The sequence below is a fragment of the Charadrius vociferus genome, unplaced genomic scaffold (genome assembly GCF_000708025.1).
Source record: "Charadrius vociferus isolate BGI_N301 unplaced genomic scaffold, ASM70802v2 scaffold163, whole genome shotgun sequence".
In the NCBI taxonomy this organism is placed as follows: Eukaryota; Metazoa; Chordata; class Aves; order Charadriiformes; family Charadriidae; genus Charadrius; species Charadrius vociferus.
In genome coordinates this window covers 4,140,019-4,164,336 of record NW_009648332.1, presented here as the reverse complement: position 1 = coordinate 4,164,336, position 24,318 = coordinate 4,140,019, and the positions used below count along the sequence as shown (strand labels likewise).

The 24,318-nt window shown below is 36.5% G+C and overlaps 1 protein-coding gene across 1 annotated transcript in view; it reads right to left on the bottom strand.

Moving 5' to 3' along the window:
- AGBL4 (ATP/GTP binding protein-like 4) overlaps positions 1-24,318 on the bottom strand; it is a 972,041-nt gene that overhangs the window by 735,989 nt on the left and 211,734 nt on the right. Inside the window, exon 5 of the mRNA XM_009884833.1 lies at positions 332-426. Within this exon, the coding sequence (XP_009883135.1) occupies positions 332-426 (95 nt within the window). The remainder of the gene's footprint in view (positions 1-331; positions 427-24,318) is intronic.

Genomic DNA, 24,318 nt, shown 5'->3' with positions numbered 1-24,318 from the left:
TCAAGGCCAGGTTGGATGGGGCTTTGGCAACCTAGTCTAGTGGAAGGTGTGTCTGCCCCTGGCAGGAGGGTTGGAACTAGATGATCTTTAAGATCCCTACCAATTCAAACCATTCTATGATTCTATGACCACAGCAAAGCTGGAAGGGGCCTGATTCATACTGTCCATCAGCTTCAAAGAGAACCTGTCTGTCCTTGCAACACTGCTTTGCGTCAAAGTTCTCTCCTACTCTTACCAAAAGGTGCACCTGAGCCATAAGGTCTTTGCTACAAGAAAGTGCCAAGTAAAACACTTTTATCTCATTAAGCAAATCTTCAAAAGGATAACTTACCATTTCGGTCTGCTTGTGGATTTCACCATTGGAGCCATCCCATCTCTATAGAGGCTTTTTGTTTTACTGAAGTTGACGACATTGAAAATTACTCTCTAGGAGTAGAAAAAAAAAAAAAAGGAAAAAAGAAAAGAGGTCAAGTATAAATTATGAAATAGTGTATATGTGTAATGCATATACCAGCTGCATAAAAATATATACAGAAAATATATGGAATAGATATGCATCTTATGAATTATTGTTACTCTCTATAGATCTCGGACAACAGATACCCTGCGTATTCCTAGTATTTTAATAGCCCATGTTGTTTTCCACTGCAGTGATATATATCGAATATATGTTTCAAATTTAGTATGCTGGTTTTTCAGTAGGTATCTCAGCCATACAAAGAAATAGGTTGCTCAGATGTGAAAACAGAAAAGCAAGTCCAGTTTGCTGCAGTTAGTGTTAGAGATGTTGGTGGAAAGCTGGGAGAAAGGGTAGCAATCCTCACAAAAACTTTCCATCTGCTTCATCTCTTAAAGCTTCTTAGTTGCTTCTTTCTACCTCCTCAGGCCTCACACAGCAGCAGGAAAAAAATGAAGATTTCTGATTTTCTTTCCCCAAAGAAAGGAATATTTCTCTTTACTTCCCTTGGCGAAAGGAAGAATTTTCCTCTGCAAAAACTGTACAGGATACCTACACAGTAGAAATTGCACTTAGCCATCATTCATTTGAACATGATAGAGTCGAGTCCCATTCTAATCTTAGTTTACACTAATAACTTTGGGAAAACTGTATCTGAGATTTAACAGTTCAAAGGAAGAGCAAAATCTAGATCTTTACTGGTAATACACTGATACTGAAAGTAAATTCATGCTGGGGGAAGAAAAGAGAAAACAGAGACAAAACCTTCTTCCTAACCATCTGTCTGCTGTAAGTCGTTTTATGCAAAATTACTTATTCTGTTTCTGTTAGGAAAGTCGAGTTCATCTCATGTATTACATTTACTTTTCAGATATTAAATCCAGTATACCTGGTTTCTCATACTCTTTTAATACCCAACATTAATGTACACAGAAAACCTGAAATATGAACACTAAATTAATTTTAATATAATGTTCCAGGATATTCTAATACATTCCATATGTACCACTCTCTTTAAATTTCTTTTCCACAGGTATCAGTGAAGACAGACAACTAAAAATTATATTTGCCCCTAGGTGTTCACGCATTTGGTTTTAGAACAAACTATTACAATGTTTCCACTCTTACATAATGGTTCACGAGAAGTCTGAGAATTAAATGGACACTCTTTGAAGCAATAAGATCAATTAAGCTTTCATATGTAAAATTTTGCAAAAACAAATCTGGACCTTCCAGGCAGTCTGCTCGGACAACAGTGAATTATAACATTGACATGAAAGCAATCAGCAGTGGGACACTGACAACAGGAGCCAGGCGCATTTATATGTGGGGCAGGTAGGAATCCAGGTAAACTATATAGCCCTAATTAAGTATCTCTGTATTGAAGAAAAATTAAGAAAGCTTTTTTGAGGTGAGACAGTGCTGCAGATTTTGTAAATGGAAGCACAAGCTGCTACGTAAGCAAAGTCTGCAAATTAGTCAAAATCTAAGAATAACTTGTAGGTTTTACTGGAAGTGACTCAAAAAACTAGCAAGTTGAGAAAAACACTTTCTTAAAGATGTTAATTCAATTTTGTAGCAACATTAATGAGAAAACTACATATCCATGTACATGAGTTCTTGTGTATTTTGCCTATTGAAGCATTTTGAGGTTTTCTAATGGTCAGGAGATGAGCTTATTTTTATAACTCTTGATGAAAGCATGGACTTAATTTACACAATGTTGCATTTGTAATTTCAAGTATTTAGGATATTGCTTTTCTGATGAAATATCTAGGGAGGTCTCTAGTTATTTTCCATCTCCTTATATTTACAACGAGTAGCTCTAAGATAATAATATTTAGGTCTCTATATATTCCATACTCTACATGGACACATTTTCCTGGATTAGAATGCTGAGTTTTTCCTCTGTTACTTAACTCGGTTCATATTTGTGAAAACAAATTAAGTTGCAACAAATTGGTTTGTTAATCTTGATGTTTGCATGGAGTGAATGAAACAAACAAGATCTCCAAAACCAATTGCCTTAAACTTTGGATGCAATCATGCCACTGTTGGAAAGAGAAAGTTGCTAATTTTGTTACATACTGACTCAGAGCAGACAGCTGGTAGAGAATGTTCTTATTCCAATCAAGCTTATTTTGTATAATGAGTTGGGCAAATGTACACAACTGGGTAAGCAACGTATATAAAAACAAAAATATGCAGCTCATTTAACAAAACACTGCAGATCATAACATTTCAACCGCTCATGTTCACCGCGGAGTAAGCACTTAGCAATGTGTGCAGTTCTCTCAGCGTGGTATATAGTTAGATTGGCAGAACCAAAAATTTAACAGCACAGAACAGAACTTTATCAGCATACACCACTGAAGTAATAAAGTACACAAACTGAAGCACTCAAATAAGCAGCTGAACTCAGTCAAGTATTCCTGGTGATAGTTAAAGTAGTCCATGCAGCTCAGGCAGCCAAGTGTGCAAAAATGTAATGACTACAGTATACACACCTTAGCTGGAAAAATATGTAGCTTGCTCAATAAGGTATGCAAACATCTTTGAACTGAACGCTATAATAAAAGGTTTGTGATACAGCAATCAAACATTTGCTGAACAAATCTAATTTTTAGTCTAATTTTTGTCTATACTGACACTCTTGAAGTGTGTTATACACTGTAAAGAGCAACAGGACTAGATATACAATACGCACATTAAATTTTTTTTTTCTTAAGTAGATTATTTCCATTCTGTACATTTTTATGAATTATAGAGATGTACAATGGGAGGCATTTAAAGAGCAATATAACTCAGATACTCAAAAATTAAAAAAAAAAACCTAGCATTTTTTTTCTTTTTTAAAGAAGTCTCAAGAAAATAAAACTCGATGGAATGTACTTACAAATTCCATAGAAATTGCTCTCGTCTCCAGAGCATCAATCCAGAGAAAAATGGCAGAAATCTTTACAATAGAAGTACTTGTATTCCTTTTGGAGGGTATGAACACCACTAAAATAAGCAGTATTCCAACTGATGCTGTACCCGCAATGATAATTGGGTGATTTCACTTCAGTTATGATGCAATTTCAATCTATCGCATTATTCTGACAAACTGATCTGCAACTTCTGGGTGGGTGGAAGAGGCATGGTGCAGAAAAGCCTCTCAGGACACCACCAGATAAAACCACTCCATGTGGGGGGGCTCAATCAGGAGGTATTGTGGCTTCACAGCATGAGGGAAGACAACTGCTACAGTCTCAGGCTCTGCGCTTGGACAGCCAGATCTGAGACAGATGTTGGAGAACATGAGATGAGGCAGGTATGTTCTACCTACCGAAAGAAGGAAGACATCCTCTTTCCATAACGTGTGCAGTAAGTACGCATTTGCAGGTATCTTGCTGCTAAAACTATCAAGACAGAAAAGTTATGAAAGCCTTGGTCCTGTCTTCAGCCTTAAAATTTACCAATTAAATCTGCTTTTCCTGATAGTCCTTTGCAAACTTATTTCAGGAATTAAAAACACAAACAGCTGTTAAGGGATGCTCAGTGTTTTTAGCATGAGCAAGACAAAAATGAACCTTGAACACAAGGCGAAAAGACAGCTAAAATGTATCACCATTCTATCTTATCACCAGAAGTTTGCAGTTTCCTGACTGGGGCTGGAAGGAGCTGCTGGTTTTTGGGGGGCAAGCACACCTCAGGGTGGTTTTGGATTGGCGCTGAAGGCACTGAGCGTGGATAGTCATATTGGACATCATTCCAACTGGTCTGCATGAGCACGCGGTGAACTGTGATTTCTCAAACTTTCATTGTTCACCCACATTCTGGCAGGTTTTCCATCTGAACCTACCAACTGAAGCAGATAACCAGAAGAAAAGTCACACCTTTGCCAAAGGTTAAGTGCCGTCCCCCAGGATAAGGACACACTAGGTCCCTTCGGAGAGACTGCCAGGTTTATTTTACATGGTTTTCCCTAGCTGACTTCTCAGGAATAGCCGAGCTGCTTTGGCTGACATTAAAAGAAAAAAGAAACAAACAAACCGAAGAACACCACAAAATTCTGCCTGAGGCAGACACCTGGCACGGAAAATTTTGTCAAACCATTATAAGTATGAGAAATTATAACTAACTGAAAATAGGGTTTGCAGTAGGAAGTGTCAGGCATTCTTAATATTGATGTAATATATACATATTAAATATTAACAATTATATAGTATATTTAATATTAATAACATACTAATGTCAATTCAGTGGACAATGCTGCATGCCAAAAGAATGTTACAAACTTCACTATGATCTGCCAAAGTACCTGGGGACCAGTTGTTTGAAGTCAGGAAGGAACGATTTCATCATTTAAGCAGGCAAAATAAGAGAACTGGGTTCTAAGTAGTAACACTGAGACCTTTCAGCCGAAATTAAGTCTGAGCTCTTGTGCTCTGAATAAGCATTAAAGATCCAAAGGTCCTGGGTACCATGGGGCTTTGCTTTGCTTTCACTGCCTGATGTCTCGATTTTCTCTCCTGCTGATTCTTTAGATATTACAGTGGTTTGTGAATTCCTGAAACCTACAGCTTTTTGTGAGCTCGGTTCTTGCCTTTGGCAAGAATCTTGGTTATCCTTTCCTTCCTTCCTTATTTCTTTTTTTTTTTTTTTTTTTTTAAATCCTTTCTTTTGTAAACATTAAGTTTTCATCCCTTTAAAGGGCAGATCTACTTCAAAATAGCATTCCATTAAAAAAAAAAAAGCACAAAGAAAAGAAAAATGAACTTCTCAAGTCAACCCCAGGACTTGGGAGATTTTTAGTCACCATTTCTGAATGTGAGAAACTGGCAACCTGGGATTGCTGCCTTCTCACAAAAACTGCCGCATTTTGGTATTTGTGTCAGAAGGTCTTTGGGATCTTTCCTGACAAAGCACCTTATACAAAGCTGTACAAAAGTAAATTACACTGGAGGGACTTCAAACTGGAGTGGAAAAAAGTGTCACCTGCAACTGTTACCAATGCTGAAGAAAACAAGTAATATAACAATCAGGTCTGTGCAAAATCCCCAATGAAAACTTAAAAATCTCATTTTTCTGACCTTTTAAAATTTAAATCATTCATTACTGCTAACATTTTAAAATAACCCATACTTTCTTTTTCCCTTTGTAGAAACACATGTCCTTTTAAATGGAAATTTTTTTATTATTGATAGCGTTTAGCTTTTTTCTCTTTTCAGCTAAGGAGTTTTCAAAACCTGCTGATGCTCAGGAGGGGAAAATAAATACTCACCTACTGAGGAAGGATGTTAGGGACCATCCAGAGCTCCACCAGACTCGCTAATCAGTTGCACCTGTGTCTTGTTAACTGGAGATTGTCAAGTCCTTACAAGGTAATGAAGTCTTAGGAAAGTGATGCAGAAAACGGTGTACAGATTGTGAATTACAGGATTTTTTTTTCCCTTGGTACTGCTTTTCATTTAGTTACTTAAAAGAGAGAAATGCTAAAGTTGGGGTGTTACAAAGAGCGACATTAAAATAAGACTCAAAGGATTTCAGTACATTAAGACCTCCAATATACTGCTATGCTAACTATAAAATGAGCTTAGCATTTATCATGGTATTTTTCTGTGTATTTGAGATAGTCTTGGTGTTCATGCTAGCCCAGCACCCATAAGCTGTATTAGAGTTTTACAGTTAATTGGGTATAGCTGTGTCTTAATGACAAAAAATACCTTTTTAAATACCAATATAGGCATCTTCCCGGTTTATATGTCCTTTCTGGCAGTTCTTTCTTTGCCTCCATACTAATATACTTAAGCACAGATCCACAGGAGATGTAACACCTCTGTAAGGCAGGATTTCCCATTTGGAATTTCGCTGTAAACATCAGTGTTATCTCACAGAATCACACAGAATCACACAGAACGGTTAGGGTTGGAAGGGACCTCTGGAGATCATCTAGTCCAACCCCCAATCTCACTTAGGTCTAGGGCAGGGGGATGCTGTGGAGAAGGCCATCCTCTAGCAGAAAGCTTTCAAAAGGATTTACAGAGGAGTTGCTATTCCCTGTTTAGTGTCGTGCCATGGGCTGACCGCTAATCTGGCTTCTGTGCATGACCTGCTGGACTTAAACATGGTGAGGGCAAGAGTCACTCCAAGTCTTCCCATTCAACCTTTCTTGGAAAAATAGGAAATTCGTAACTGAGCACCCTCCCCTGCCAAAAGAAGTCAACTTTCTGTTAAAGTTTTTACTTTTCATTCAAACATCAATAATCAGAAACTTTCAACTGAAAACTCAGAAATGTCCATTTAGAAAGCCAGCAGCGGTGTAATTAGACTGACTCATGCTCCTTGTTCCCTTGGGCCAAAATCTCCAATAGAATTGCAAATGTGTCACAAGACATATATTGTATTGCGTTGATTCATCAAAAATAAAATAGTAAGGGTCCTGACAGGGCATATAACTAGTCTACAGAGGTGTTTAAAACAGGTTTGAAGCTGAAAGCTTCTTGCCAATGTTTTCCATTCTTTGTAGCAAAAGGCTAAAATATTTGCAAAAAGAAGGCATCTTTATTTAATCAGCTCTGGAAAAAAAAAAAAAAAAGTACTTTTATTTTCTGTTTCCTGTCTTTCCATCTATATGCAGTCTTTGGCAAAAGAACCACTTCTAGTTACATTACTAGGAAATTTCAGAGCTACGGGAATAAGTGAGCAACTTTTAATTTGATATTTGACAGGTGTCTGGGCCCTGTTGGTCTTGTCACTGACTCTCTCCGTATACACAGGGAATATTTTCAGGATCAGTTGAAATATAAAATAAGGAAACAGTGCATGGTCTTTCATTGAGACTTCCTCAACTAACTAAATTATTTCTCAGTATATTCCATGCCATGTTACAGCCATTGCCAGGTGACATTTGAAGTACAGTCATGGATTAAACTCTTTCTACCTAATTACAGAAGCTATCCATGCTTAGGTTCTATATTTTTTTCAATCAATGTTATGGCTGCAGGTGGATAGTAACAGCTGGCTGTTCTGGAACGTGTTAGCAAAATTTGCGGATATCTTACATCCCTCAAGAGGAAGCAGCTGAAAAGACTTAGGTTTTCCTTTTCCTAATAGAAATTATTTAGCCAGTGAGAAGAAATGCTGCAAAGTTTGGTAGGATTTCAAATAGTAATAGTAATTACACGTTCTTGGTGGTTCAAAAAATGTAACGCTATCAACACAATGTTTTCTGGTCCAATTCCTGTCTATGGGGCCAGGAGAAGTCAATGCATCATTGCTACAGGGGACCACTGTAAAAAAAAAAAAAAAAAAAAGAGCAGCCCATGTTTATGAGCACTGGCATCAAGTGTGCCACTGAAGACCAGAGAATGAAGTGAGAAGCACTAAGTTCATGTGGGAGCATTCTGCTCACCTGTTCTTTCTTCTCTATAAAGTCTATTTCATGAAGTGCAACGGTCAGCCTATGATCCAGAATCAAAGCCTGCCTTACCAACAAGAGATACACTTACCAACACATTAGACATTTATGATGGATACCAAAGTGATGTACAGCCATAATCCCTCAAGCTTAAAGCACAGAGGTGGAGTGCTGAAAACTGACACTCTCACAGAAATACAGTGGCAGTTATATTTGTATGGATCAGGATTTTGCTCAACCCTTTAAAACAGAAAAGGTAATAATCAGAATTTATATAACATGCAAACACAAAGGCAAAGATCCATCTGATACCCAGGCTGGAAGATGAGAACAAAAAACCTTTTCAAGTGTAGGTCCTTGTGAGAAGCAAAAGGAAAGTAAAGCAAGCCCTGTTAAGGTAGAGATTTAGATGAAGCTTTTCCAGCAATTGTTTACTTTGGATTTTTGCAGCTGGCATTTTTCACAGTTAAAAGCTATTGTTTGTCTGAAGCTGGTGGGAAAAACCTGTGGGGAAAAACAATGTGTGATAACACATAGAAAAGAAAGACAGGATATATGGGAGAGCTCAAAACCAGCACCGATATATTTGCCTCAGTGTTCTCTGATGGGTTACAAAAACAAAGAGATTTTGATGTGCACGATCACTAGTTATTGCTGCCAGTGGTCTTCATTATATTACTGGGATCATAGCCTTGCAAATGTATAAAACCTCTCTATTTACTTCTCCAGTAGCTAAGCACAGATGGGCTTTGTGTCCAGGTTTTTCACACAGGTCTTTGGTTTTCTCTTCTTTTTAATTCAAGAGTTTTGGTTGCTATTACAATGAAACCTTTGAACCCTCTGTGTTCTTCCATGCTTGGTTCTGAATAGTAATGGAATAAAGGTTTCCCCATATTTATAGTTCCCTTATATTTAGACAGAATTGGAATCGGATCCTCACTGGAGTAGCTGCAGTGCTGATGAAAAAAACACCCAAAAAAGGTTTTTGTGGAAAAATATAAACTATATGGTATCAATTTCAGGAAACTAAGGGATATTGTTATAGCATGTGCCCTCTTGTTTTCTTTTGTAAAATTAATAATCCCTTCTATTTCTACTGCAGAGTTAAAATACTTCTTTTCTGCTCTTTCTAGATGGATCCTTTTGCAGTACTGCAACATTCACGCAATCCACAGATTTCTATAAGAAAATGTAATCAATATGTTAGTGTACATTGGAATCTTAACATTGACAACCAGTAGCTTGTGGTATTGATTTGAAAAAAACTGCTCATGATTTCTACAGTGCTTCAGCACTATTTCTTGTATTTTCAATTTTCACTACCTTGAATTCTACTCCAAGCGTCCAACTCATGTACTAACAGACTATTCAAAGTTTTGTGCTTCAGAAGAAAACCCAAGGGTAAGTAGAAGGAAATCTGATCTAGTTCCTGCTCTTTCCGTGTACCTGTCTATTTGACATTTAGAATAAGATCTCAGAACAGCCTTAACCAACCATAATAGTAAGGGGATATACGAACTGTTCTCATAGCTTTGAAAATCCCATTCTGAAGCTGAAATGCTGGATGTTAGATTCAAATGACGATCTGTCTGTTTGCAAAGGTGATTCGCAGTGTGTGAATAAACATGTTTTGGCAGTGTCATGAACAGAACAGCTAAACAAAAGAACTGGGAAGATATCAATAGGAAAGTTAAAAGTCTTAAAGCAAACTGCCCTGTGCTGCATGTGTGTGACACAGGTGTCATTCCTCCCTGGCACTAACTTGAGGGGGAAAAAACCCCTCCAACAATGATAATGCATCAGTACTGGGGCATGCAGTGTAACTGCAGTCCAGACAGTCAGGTCCTTTTGTTTTCAAATGCCATAGGTAAAACTACGACTTGTCCTGACTGAGCACTAAACATGGATAAAAGAACATTTGTATTCGGAAAAGCTCTCAAACAAATAAATATTAAGCCCCACTTTTAAGCATTCCTAGAGACTTAAAGTTAAGCAAACATTCACACTTCATTCCTGAATAAGGGTGGATTTCTGATTCAGGATTTCAGACAGTCTAGCAATATGGGAAAAAGATGCTGGATTTGCCAAAATCCCATAGGCACAATTTATCCTTAGCAACTGATCATTGTAGATTGGAAGTGACGTTTCTGCAGCTTTGGGAGGCAGGAACATTTTTATTACTGTTACAGATCAACTTTAAGTGTAATATTGTTTTGTTAGTTTATGTAAATCAATTTGTAATGCTGTATGAATAAAAGGAATTTGAAACTGGATCGCTCATCTTTATTGGCTTTGAAGTACTGAGTATATGGTACTTTGCTGAAACTATTATATTATATTAAGTTATAAGAAACATTGCTCAGACGCTGAGCAAGTCTCAGCACAAATTCTGGTAATTTTCCACCAAAAATGAGTCTCCAAAAAGAGATAAATATGGTACAGTGCTGAACATCTTCTGTAAAGAAATCGTATCACGTATGACCAAAGACCCCTTCAATATCTTACAGATCTGATTTTACTTCAGCTGACTTCCAAAAGCTAATGTAGAAATATGCTTCAAAGTGCCCTCTTGGTAGAGAAAACATCATCTCTAAATGGTTGCTTATTCTTCTGCAAAGCAACAATAACCGCAGACTGCAGCTATGAGGCTACTACAAATGCTCTGTGCATTTTACCAGGTAAATTCTGCACTCTTTAATATGCCAGTTTGACAGAATACTCAAAGTTGCTGGGAAACCTTCTGGGGAAATGTGAAAATTGATAACATTACTTCATAACACGATATTTTAATACAGCATCTCAAGATTAACCATAATGCTGCAAAAGATGTTTCAGACTTTATGGTGTTCAGTTTTTTCCTGTTGGAAAAGACTCAGGAAGTTTTTTGGAAACAATATGTAAATATAATTCTTTTCAGATTTCCTAGCATTTTAAAATTGTAACAGCAGAATATACAAATTATTAGCAAAAAAAATTTGCAACTGAAGATACAAGACATTTCTCAGTTCCCTTACGAAGTAATCGCAGCTGGTCATCTTTAGTTTTTCAGAGCATCATTTAAACTCTGCTTCCCAAAACACTAATGCAGTTTACACTTTTTTTTTTTTTTAACAGCAATGCATACAACAAGTCTTCCTTTGATTTTACTTAAATCTATAGTTATCACATCATGAACACTGCTCTGACAGCCAGCCTATAACCCTGTATCACAAAATCAAAAGTCTGCAAAAACTACTTTGGTGTCCAAGCATGGGGAGGGGGAGGAACCCACTTATCACAAGGGAGAAAGGAAAACATGAACAAAAAGAATTGTATGCAACGGCATGAGTAGAAGACTTCCAATAAATAAAAAATACTAATCTGAGCTTCAAAAACAAAGAGGAGTTTCCCACAAAATTGGGCCAGCGCTCTGTCAACAAAACACAAATCCCCTTTTCATGGGAGAATGCCTTTCTGTGCTCCTTACACACTTGATATGGAATTCAACGGGAATTTTAGATATGCCAGGAATGAAGACTTAAGCTGTAAATGTGACTGTAGAAATAAAATGGTGATTCAGATTTGGGGTGTCAGCTGCAAGAGAAGCACATGGCATATCTCAAGAGGGTAAAATACACGGCTTAGCACTGCCCTAGTTCTGGATCATTAGGGATTTCCTTGGCATAAATCAAAGCAATCTAAATAGTACGCTTTCACCCCAGCTGCTAAGATCCCCAGAGTGGGAAAGCTGAGTCACTCGCACTCTCTGTCAGCGCTGGTTACAAACTTTGCCACCAAAAACTCCCCAAAATGGGGACCTTCTTTCCTCAGGTAACAATTACAGCACAACACACAGAACCTGTCCACACCACAAGCTCAGATCAATATCTGTAGATAAATAATTCATTCACAGCAAGTAGTACTTGTGCTTTCTTCATGTATAAAGACAGTTTAATAGTGTTTAATAGTATTGTAAGTTTATTTGTCTATACCACAGCAACTTTTATGAAACACTGACATAAAAATGTGACCGGGAAGATTTTTCCCTGCTAAAAAACACCCGTCTTCCAAAAATGTACAGCAGTCAGGTACCATCTTTTGGAGAGAACAATTCGTTTTCTCGCATTGTTCCTCAGAGCTCACGCTTTAAGGCTTTTCTTTCTCAAGTAACTGACTGAAAAAAGCATGCCTATAGGAAAAAAATAAAGAACCAACCTTGCCGGATAGATTAAAATTTTGTCCAAGTTTGTAACTCTATTACCCTAACCATAAACCAGATTACACGATATTTTACTAGAACACTGACAATTCTAAAGCCTATTAAAAATATGAACAAATCAATAAAGATAAAGCTGAATTATACATATAAGGAACATTTTCTTTATTGAACAATTCTTATAGATCGTTTTGAAATAACATTGTTCTAGACATTTGCTTGGATGATCTTATTGCTAAGTTTTAACGTGATAACTATAGTAGTTTTGCATTATGTCCTTACCAACAGCAAACAAGCAGAAAAATTGAAAGACATTCAGATATAAACATATATGAAGTCTTCTGTAAATAGCTTCAGGGTTTTAATCACATTAACAGCATGTTTATTATTTAAAAAACTCTGCTAAATTGCAGCTGGGAAAATGAAGAATGTCTTATTACAAACACAACCACTGGTAACTATGTTGAATCACTGTAGTTACTTACTTTTGCTGAGAAGACCTGTGTTACTTATTAGAATTAGTAAAAAATTATGATCTTTCAAATCTGCATGAAATGTAAACCCAAGGAATGGTCTGGTAAATTTAAAAGGTCCGTTTCAGTGTTTATAAAAATATTTTCTTTGCATTTCATAAATTTCTGTATATAAACACAAGATTAGCAGAGTAAATTATAGTTCAAAACCAGGGCAGCTCTTGTCCCAAGAATTTGGTGTTGCTGACCACCACTGGGGTTTAAGATTTATTTTAATCTTGATAGATATTTAAGTGAGCTAAATGGTTATTTCAGCACCAGAATGTGTCATGGCAGACTTCATTGTATTATATATACATGTTTCCCAAAGAAATATATCATTGCATATACAGATTTTTCTCACGAAAAAGCCAGGGCAATTCAGTTCTTTTTGCTTCTTTCACCCCTGGGACGACCTCTCACAATAAGAATTGTCAGTGCCTTATTTATAATGGCAGATCTCAGGTTTGATTCTGGCAGCTTTTGATCTCCTGATGGCCCAAAAGCTTTCAAATACAGAAGAATCTGATGCTTTTTTGGCATCCTGCAGTGTGCCTAAACCTCAAAAGCAACTTTTAGTCCCAGAAGTGAATTACTGAAGCAGTGTAAACAAAACACAAACGTCACAAAATGATGAATATCTCAAACAAAATATCTTTGTCAGACAGATGACAACTTCAGATCACTTGAAAAGCATTTGTAGGAACTCTGCAATCTGCAAACAAACTTGTTTTACAACCTAAAACTAAGAAATACATAAAATAATAAATTATTAAAACCTCAAATATTCTTTTTTGACATCCACACGAAAATTCAAATATATCCCTTCTTTTAAACATTTAGTCCCTGTAAAAAAGATTCCTACATGTTTCTACACCGCAGAAATGCTCAACTACCTACTTACAAAATACCTGTCAGTAATAGGATACAAGAGCTTCATTGAAAACTGTCGTCAATGAAGCTCTCATATCTGATTTATTGAAAAAGAACAGAATAAATGAAAGACAAAATATTTGATATCATTTGAAGAAATAACTTTTGATGAGTATGTGACAATGACAGTTATTTTATCCCTAGAAACCTCTTCTTAGGTAGACCATATTGATTAGATGAGGCCTCTACAAAAATGCAGAACACAATTGTCCTAAATTTCAAATGGGAGAAAGTCTGGCTTTTTTCTCTATTAATGTGTTATTCTTTAACTCTTAGCAAAGCTTAAGGTTTTTTTCTTTCTTGCAATGAGGGAAAGGGAAGGGAGAACAGAGGGAGAGGGAAGGGGCCGCACTATTCTGCATAATGTGTTGGGTTGTTTGGGTTTTTTAGCACAAAGATACAACAAAACCAGCTTGCCAATTTTCAGTTTTATGTCCCTCAGTGTTGCTTCGAGGTTGCAGTGGATGCCACAAAATACTAGATATATGCCTCGATCTATTAGGCACCAAACATTACTTTTTTAAGCAAATTGGAAACGGAGATAAAATGTTGTAGACTAGAAGGCTTGATATTCTAACCTTTTTATACCAGCTATAACTACATTAACATAAAGATAGTTGCTATAATATCATTACTTGGAATCGAGGCACTTTGAAAGTGTCTGTTCCTTATGCCAATTTATAGTGGAGTTAAATTAGCAATGAAGCACTCTTCTAGTAACATATCCATTAATAAAAAAAAAAAAAAAAAAGGCACAACAGAAATATGAGAATACATTTGGAAACAATTCAAAGAGATTGGGGACTGACAGTAGAGGATTTGCCAGACTAATGAAATTCCTTGTTCCTAACCTTTAAATACCTGCGTGTACAGTACAAGCCCCCGTTCTGACTAAATCTGTGCTGTTAGGTTTACAAATAAACCTGCTAAGCCTTTTGCATTATTGATCAGTGATGGCATGCTTAGCCCACACGTCCTATTTACATTCCATTTCTTTTACACTTCTAAGATATAACGTGTCTTTTACAAAACAAGAGCTCTTTCCATTTAAACCCTGCAGTTTGTGTTCGTCGTGCATTTTAATGGCTGTAAGCAATTTAGAAGGTTAGTCTTTGAATAGTAGATAAAACTGGCAATATTTATTGGTAAATAAATGTCTAATTATAATAATATAGGAACATTTCCAATATCATGGTTTTTCTAAATAAATAGCTGGGAAATTATCTCCTTTGTATACCAATGCTACTTAAATAAAAACTATGCAACAATTTACATCATTCTAATATTATAATGAAGAGATTTTGCACCTATTCTAAATGCAATGCCAGAATGTTTTAATTTAAAAATAAATAAAAAAAGGGGGGGGAGGGATTCAAATATAGTTAATTCATTCCCATGTTCTGCACAGGGACAAGCTGAGCCCACCTTTCCAAAGCTAGTAAAAGAGTGGCTAGGACAGCACCAAAGACAAATTGAGATGACATGAGCCAGGTCTAGAAAAATTTCTTGTTTCAAGACACATTACGAACAATTCTGACTCCTTTCGCCTGCTTCTGACCGTCTGGAGCAAGAGGATGCAAAGATCAAATCCTCTTTAATAGTAGGTGTGATACAAACCCCCACACTTCCTAACCAGAATCGTCTTATAAAGTCCTTAAAAAGATGTAGAGAGAAAGTTTTAAAACAGCTTCCCAGTTCCCAAATCTGCTCAGAGCATTCATACCACCAGGCAGTTTAAACACCAGTGTTTCTGAAACCAGAAAAGGAAAATCATCAGCCACTTCAAGCAGGTCCTGCTTTGACATCAGAAAGTCAATTCACTCAGCTTAGCAGCATTCAATTCTCAACAACATTTTGTTCTGGGTCTCTGTCAAGTTATTCTAGGCTGTGAAATTGTCAGGAATGATGGATGACTATCAGCCTTCTGCTATCTTCTTTCCTTCTCCTTAGAGATTTGCGGCTGCTGACTGCAAAGCAAATTCCTCTTTTCTTTTTTTGCACAACATACCAAATGAACAACAGTAATTATGAGAAAGCCTACACTACAATTATTTTAGCACTTAACTTTGTATTGACATCTGTAAGAGACAGAGCTCTCTAGATTGATTAGCAATGATATAGCTTCCTGCCTTTTACTAATATTGCTGCAGTCATCCTTTACATGTAATTTGCTCAAAAAAACCCACTGTTTTTCTGTCTTAATATTTTAAATTACAAATTGAACTAATTACAGAAAAAATCTAATATTTTATGAATATAGCATATTATTATTGTAGCAGTGTTTCAAACTGTATAGCACTCGTAACATAATCAAAACCGACATAAGAGAATAATTTAAGGATATTAAATGGGATTTTGTTGGGGAAGATGCTAAAGCTGTATTATTGTTCCAGGTTGAAATCCTTACTTGAACAAATCCTGTTTGGCCAGCCAGTTGCAGCCCTGGTGCATATATAGGGGAAAATTTTACTGAAAGCAGCATTAAACCTATTTACACATTGATGGAATTTGATGTCAAGTATTTAAACCATTTACTAAAACTAAGTACAGGAAGAAACATCTGGTCTGAAAAAAAAAATAATTTAGGGAGGAAAAATACAACAGTGAGATAAAATAAACTGGGACATCCTTCAGCCCATGCCAATTATAATCCAGTCTCTCATATTTCTATTGTATTCAAAATAACTGCAAAATTTATCACAAACAATTCCCTAGCAATAACACTACATTAATTAATCTCCATTACTCTCAGTTACATAGCTGTTCTTTCCAATTAGACATCATATCTGCTCAGCTCGGTACACAGGGCTACACATACACAGTTAAATGAAAGTCTATTCCATCTCAGACAGTATGGTCAATCCTGAAAAATATAGATTCAGTACCCCCCAAGGCAATCATTATCAGATATCATCGTCATTGCCATTAACACTAAAGCCAAACAAAACCAAAACAACTCCACTTTCCAAAAATCTTAAATAGAGCATAAACATTTTTCCTCTAACCCATTAATATACCCCAGCCAGACAAAAGGCTTACATTTACCGGGAGTTTTTCTTGATCACGTTAGATACACGTGAGGTAGAAATAAATGTTTCTCCCTTACAAGTTCCTATTCTGAAGCAGGAAACATTTGCAAATTATTGTGGTTTAGAATTTACAAAAGATGAAAGTGGATGCATTTAAATGGGGTCATATTAACATAGAGATTTCCTCCTTGACCTTTTTTCTTAAATGCATTTCTTATGTCAAGTAGTTATGTTCTGTTCTTTTTAAAGAGTGTTTAACTCACTAGACATTTAACACAGATTTTACCGGGGTTATTAACTAATTCGCTATTGTCTCAGCATTCTCTCGTTTCCCTCAGCTTTACTAATGGGTAATCATTTCATTATGGAATGATTATCTATGAGTAAATACAAAGGAAAGGAAATAAACTACACAAAAATAGAAACTCCCACCTTCTAGAAAAACAGAATCTGAGCTATAACGTCAAAATTCAGCTCAGTGCCTTTGCATGACATTCTGCTACAACCACTGGATTTGTCAGAATATTTTGAAGGTCCTATCATTTGATATGTATTGTTATTTATATGAAAAGTAAGCTGCCTGCTGTACTGAAGAATTCATTGGGAAACCGGGAATGGTTTCAGCTGGTATAAACATTAATTTACTTTCATGCTTCGACCTGTTGGGACAGAATTCTGTCATATCATTTACAAAGGGATTAATAAGTGTTTAAGCTGCACTGTTCACTCCCAGAAAAAGTACCAGAGGGTCAGTTTAATTTTTATGAACTTCAATATATAAAAGATTACTTCTCTTAGATTTAAAAAAAAAACCAAGCATCTTTCATCTGTGAGCAAAACATGCTCTTCAACACAACATTTGCATACCGGGATTTGACCACTTTAATGGTGACTAATGCTTTTGTACACCAATGGTAATATTCACTTCATAGAAAAATTTAACTGAAAAAACCTGCAAGTCAGCATGAACCAAGGTTACACAATTTGGCCCTAAATAAAATTGCCCACTACCTTGGTAAAAAAAAAGTACTTTTAAAACATCAGGTCAATACCAGGTGAAAGACTATCCAGCTATTTAATCTAGAGATTTGTAATATACGAAGTGAAATTTTACATTGAAGGCAGCTAATCATTGGGACCGTATTATCACAATTAATCCTTAATCAGATAAATTAACTCACTGGTATGTTCAAAAAAAATTTCAGTCTTTTTCTGCAGTAGAAAAATGAATATAACCTCTCCTAGGAAATGTCCTAAATGTCTCCGTCAAAAAGTCATTAGCTGGAATCTGCAGTATATGGTAACTTAATGTCAGAAAAAGAGGTAACAGACGTTAACAATCCCATAATGAGATGAAATGCAATTTAAACGGTAATCTCGTTACCTAAAAATAAATAAACCTCTTCTGCTTTACCTTTTAGACTTAGCTGAGGCCTATTTGTTTTATCTCCATTTAGGTTTCAACTTTAATCATATCTCAGAAGCTTTTACACAGAAGAACTGCAGCAGCAACTGGGTTTGTCTACAATATTTGCCTGCTTGTAGCTGTTTACTCTGAATTTTCCCATTTGCTGCCAACTAGAAGGCAATGTCCAAAGTCATAAAGCAGAGATAAGGGTTTAAATCCCACTATCAAGAGAATCACCTTCTCACCAGAGAAGTTTGAACCATATTTAATCAAATATTCATCTACTTCCAGTGCATTCGTTTTTCTTATACCAATAGAAAGATCCAGATATGTGTATAACTAGATGTTGCATAAATGCTTTATATTATTGTATAATGTGATTCTAACACTATTATCTTCCAACTTGTAGGAATGCAGACTTTTTACTGGTAATTGTGTTTTCTTAAAAATGCGTATGTCTGGAAAGAGATCTTCTATATGGATATCTGCCTATATTTAAAAAAAAAAAAAAAAAGAAGAGACAGGGAAGGAGAGAGAAAAAATAAAGTGCATATTCTCCTTTGTGCATGTAATCAATCAAATACTGATAATTAAAATCTGCAACAAGGCTGAGTTTACAAGGTATTTCCAAAAACAAAAGCAAAGCCCTTGCCACTCCACAAGCCATTTATGCACAAAATACTGTATAAATAGAGTTTCAAGGAAACCATATGAAACTCAAAGCAAAATTAACTCCAATTTCCCAAAAATCTCAAGTACAGCAGATTTTCCCTCTAACCCATTAATATGCTCCAGCCAGACAAAAGGCTTACATTTACCAGGAGTTTTTCTTGATTATATTCTATGTGAGGTACGTGCCCCATATGTTAGGAAGAAATTAATGCTTCTTCCTCACAAGTTCCCTTTATGAAGCAGGAAAAATTTGCAACTTACTGTAGTTTCAAATTTGCAAGATGAGAGTGGGTGCCTTTAGAAAAGGTCATCTTTTCTCTGTCATTATCCACCCCTCTCCAAATTATTTTTTATATCAGAAAGAGAACATTTTCTATGTTAAATAACTATTAGCATGTCAAAGTTAATTATAATATCTTGGAAGTTGTGTTATTCTACTACACCACTCTACCATGTTTCAGTTCTTTGGCACCATTTTGCACAAGTACAGTGCTTGGAACTTGTTGACTCATGTTCATAAAAGCAAATAAGCAGTGAAAACTAAAATAATAGGAGAGCTAGAATATTAGTATGTGAAGAGCAAAGCCACAGTAGTAAAAAGGGACATCTCAGTTTTGGGTACACAGAACTTGTAAAGTTTCTACGCACGGGGAGGTAGGAGGCCATGCTGTTGGGTAGCAACTGGGGGGAGACACAAGAAGAAAACTTTGTAACACCTAATAATTCAGGTAAACAGCATTTTACTTAGCATGTCATGTTTTTCTCAAAGATGTGAATTTCTACTACTATCAGGTATTAAATTTAGTTACTCTAAGCTTGAATATGTTATTTAAATGAGATTTATGATAATTTTTAAAACTCGCTAATCCATCTTTTCTTTAATAAGTCCATAAAGCCCTTTACATGCATTACTGAATAACTGTTCTTTCCCTTGATGTATTTGAAAATAAAAATAGATACAAATTCCACAAATTTTAAGAAACTGAGAAAAAAGGATTTCAAGATGGACAATTTCCTAGTTGAAGATTCCAGAAATATGCATGAAAATCTAGACCATGGTTATTTTCTTTTCAGAAATCAAATACTTTTTACTGAATGCAACCCTTTTCCTTCCTTTCCATTCTATCAGAATTTGTTTTCACAAGCTACATTTTTGAGAGAACTTTTGAGAGAACAATCTGTTGTTGTAACCTATCCTTTAATTAAGTCATTATGTCAAAGTTGAGCAATGATCAGACTTTAGACAGCATCAGAAAGAGAAAAAGTTTTGAAACTTTTTGATAGTAACCTTCAATCAACTCTGAATCATGCCCATCTTCTCTAATTCTCAAAGCATTGTAAAATTAAAATTGAGTAATCTTCACTTGACATACAACAAAAAAATTTTATAGATGGAACATTTTTTAAGGCCCTTTCTGCTACAGGATATAAAGATAATTATTCCATGGACATGCCTCATCCTTTTCATGTTTTAAAGGCTGACCGACTGAGATATCAGTAACACTGCAAGAAAAAATGCTCAGGACTCTCTTACATGCCTATAAGTAATGATTATTTTGCTATATTATGCAGAATATTATGAAAAGGGCAATAACTGAAAGCAAATATTAATTCTTATTTTCCATTAGTCTGCAGTCAGACTGGTGCCTCTGTAAGTTAATACTGGCATTATCAGCTGCAAAGGATAACAAACTCCCAAAGTTCAAAACATTTGGTCACACTCCACCTTTTATGTGACCAGATATTTCTAAGACATTTTCACTTTCTTCTTGAAAGTAATCAAATAACTATATAGGGATGAAAAAGTATTAAAAACACTTGATATTGTTGTTTTGAAATCTCAGTAGCCATGGAGAATAATATACCTTTACAACCAAGCTTTTAATTATTTTTTCCCCAATTGAAGAAAGGAGCCAGCATATTTTTTGCAATAAATGTTTCCTATCCAGATGTATTATTTTAGCTAGGTTGAATCTTGAAAGACAACACTATTTTCTTTCACAATCAAGTGACTTATCTGAAATACTATGGATAACTAAGTTTGCTGCAGTCACCTTATCATTTGTCATACATTCGTATTTCTTAGCAACAAAAAAAGTTGAAAGAGGTCTGGTTTTGGAAGCTCCACTAGAATTGTATTTCTGATCCGCACTGTTTCTGTTTGGCTTTCATCCCACGTTCCCTGCTTGCCATTATACTATTGAGGAGCATGACAAGGTCTTAAGTAAGTAAGCAGAGACGCCACGCTTGCTGGGCCCTCCTGTAAGTCTGCAAAACGTGACACAGGCTCACATTGGAGCGTCTCCATTCCTCCTCCACCTTCATTTCACTCCATGACTCGCTGACCCATACCCAGCTCTCATTTCTACACTTATGTGATGCCGTGATGCAGCCCACACTAGAGACCAGCCAAGCTCAGGTAACGTCCCTGCCGTAACCTCTGTCAGCAGCCGCCCCAGACCCCATTGCCGTCCAATTTCTCAGGAAATTGCTACAATCATGAGACAGAGCTATAAGAAAGTCTGTAGAAAGATAAAATCACAGAGAGAGACAACAACAAGGACAGGTATAACAAAGTAAAAAAAAAAACAAAACAAAACAAAACAAAACAAAAAAAACCCAACAACCAAACAAAAGAAAACAGAGGGTTTAGTCAGGAGTGAGCTGAAAGCCAAGAGCTGCTCAGTCAGTCGTGCATCCATGCCCGTGTTGGGGCAGGTGGAAGATGGCAACTCAGCAATACCAAGCTCCAACAAGCCACAGGGGCTTTTTCTGGCTTTTGTAGAGATTTTGCTGGCTAGAAAGGACCCTTCCAGGTAGTGAGCATGCTAATACTGAGCCTTGCAGCTCATTAAAGCCTAGGTATTTTGTGTGTGTGTGCTGGACAAGAAACAGTTACTTTATCTTTTTAGGCTGTGTATGTGCTGCTTGCAGAGTTGCTTTGTGCAAACTAAAGATGCCCAAACAAAAGGGGAGGTAACAGCAGCACAATGACCATCATGTAGGTTTTAAGTGTTTGTGTACCACTGTGGTGCGTGACCTGTTTCTGTGCCTTGCGCGCATTCCTGTGCTTAGAAAGCATCAGTTCTGTGGATCACATCTCACATGGGGTGTTTTCATCCAGCAAAAGAAGGGGCCAACACTCAGCACCTCTGCCTCTGCGAGACAGCGCAGCAGCTAAGGCCCCTGTTTTTCAGCAGGGCAAGCTGAAGGGAGGCTGGGAATTAGGTAGGTAAAATAATCCCGCCTTATTCTGCAGCATCCCCAAACATCTCACAACCATTTCAAACATACTGGCACTCCCAACACTGAAAGCCCTCCATGTCCCCTACACCATATCCCCGTGAAAAGCCTTACCGACCCCGCCAGCTCTCCCAGGGGCAACAAAATTCAATTTTGCCTACACTGCTGAGAAGACTTAAGCTGGCTCTGATATGAATAATAAGCAATGATCCCATTGGACTAAGCATTGTACAGAGACATAGCAATGAGTTGGTTCCTGCCACAAAAGCTTACAAGCTAATTAATGAAAAAATAGGTTTAGTCATATCTGTAAAACAATGTAAAGATGTAAATGGGAGTCCCACGGTGAGTGGTCCAGCATCGTATGAAGTGCTGCAAAACTTTTAGTCCAAAAAGGCAGGACTTGGGCACATTTATAAATTACCTTAAAAATACTCTCCTAAAGCTACCCAGAAGCAGCAAGAAGGGAAACATATGAAAGGGACATGTTGTAATTACAGGTGTCTCTGTGTTACAGTCTGGTTTTTATTGCAGTTAACTCAGTCTGTTGTTCTTGCCCTAATCTTGGTATTTAAGCGCTCTGTGATTCTTCCCCTTTGCTACAAAACCAGCGTGATCACAGTGAAGTATTTCTCCTTTGCGACTTCTAACAACTTAACAATAAGAAGAGACTATAATCCAATACAGTGTTATATCCTCCCAGGTCTACAAACAGGTAGAGGTGATAACTCTAAGCTGTGTGAACTGCACTTTTTCTCTCCCTGATGTTACTATTATTAACAGTTTCGCTGTGGATAATTTTAGCACAAACACCCAGCAAATTTACTTTATAGTCAAAAAACAACCTTACTTCTTTTAAGCCATGAAGAATGTAGCTTCCTCAACGCTTCCTCAACCCAGCAACTTTTTTAATACTTTTTTAATGAACTGTTTGTTAAATCTGCAGCAGCATGAAAACAAACTATTAAATTCAATGAAATATAAACAGCTGGAGGTGCTACTAAGAAAAATTGCATACAATGACACTTTAAACGGTGGCTTCCAGTCTGGGTGAAAATACCAGTTCCAGTGTGATTCCCCGTGGTAAGGCGTTTTAAGGGCAGTGGCACAAAGCCTGTAGGATTCATTTGCAGAAGCCTCTGCAAGTGTTTTCTCAAGGGTTTACACCTATCTGCCTGTATGGTTTACAGTGCTGGAAATTCCCAGGGCCATACCTAGCATCTCATTCTTTTTATTACAGATTCCGCATGGCTGCAGGCTCAAGAGTATCATTGCTATAAGTACCAGGAGGCCTGAGGAAAAGCTCCTTGAATAAACCCAGGAAAAACTCAGTCTAGACAAGAGAAATGCGGCAGTTTGATTCACACAGCTCTGGGGTCCCGGAGGAGGAGGAGGAGTGAACCCAACTGCACATCCAGAGTTCTGCCTACAGATTCCTGCCTGCACTCAGCACCAAAAGCAAGCTCTTCGTGCTCTGTCAGGTGATTCTTTGTTAATTCTTGTTAATTCTTAGCTTAGCCATCCCGTTGCCACTGTCTCTCTTTTTTCACAAAAACTTTAAGAGAGTATTAAAATTTCAGACAAAGCAAACTCGTTTTCTTTGCACACAGAGCACATTAAAAATATCAGGTAATGAAATACATGCCATTGAAATGGGGTTATATTAAATCAGTTTTAAACTGTAGTCTTCACAATGCAAATCATATAGAGTGACCACAATACTACTCACAGAGAAGACCATATGAAAAGAACGTATCTAAATGCAGAAAATTAAGTATGCTAGTCTATTATTTCTATCCACGTGGGAAATGCTTTTTTTTTAACTTTTTATCTGCATTAATTATAAAGAAAAATATAAAAAAATAAATAACTTCATGAAGACAATGTTACTAGGAAAAAAAAAGTCATTATTCATGAACTAGTCAGTAAACGGGGATGTTCTTTGTACAGTGTCCCTCTAAAAGCTTTACAAATAAAAACTGGGGGAGGGGAGGAAGCAGATACAAAGAATTCTAAATAAGGGGAGGGATTCTAAATGTAACAAAATTACAGAAAAATATACACTAAATGACTTCGCAAATGCAAGGAGAAACAAGAAAATTGACAGTATTCACCATATCTCAAAACTCTTCATTACTTCTTTGCTGTAGTTGGTCTGGCACGCAACACAGTAGCATGCAACATAATGTTTCTAAGTGTTTCTGAAATCAGGCAGAATAGATCTCTGAATTTAGTGTCTATTTCACAGATATATACCTTAAAAATTGAAAGCGCTGTACTCTGACTTCTATTTCTGAAATTTCTGTTTGTCTTTTAACGGTATATTTTTAGGTTGTTCGGAAACTAACAGATTATATTATTCTTATTTGACTCTTCCTCTTGTCCTATATGTAAGTGAGATAAATTTCAGCAAAATGCATAATTCACAATAAATTTATCCAGAAACATATTCAGAAATATTTGGGGA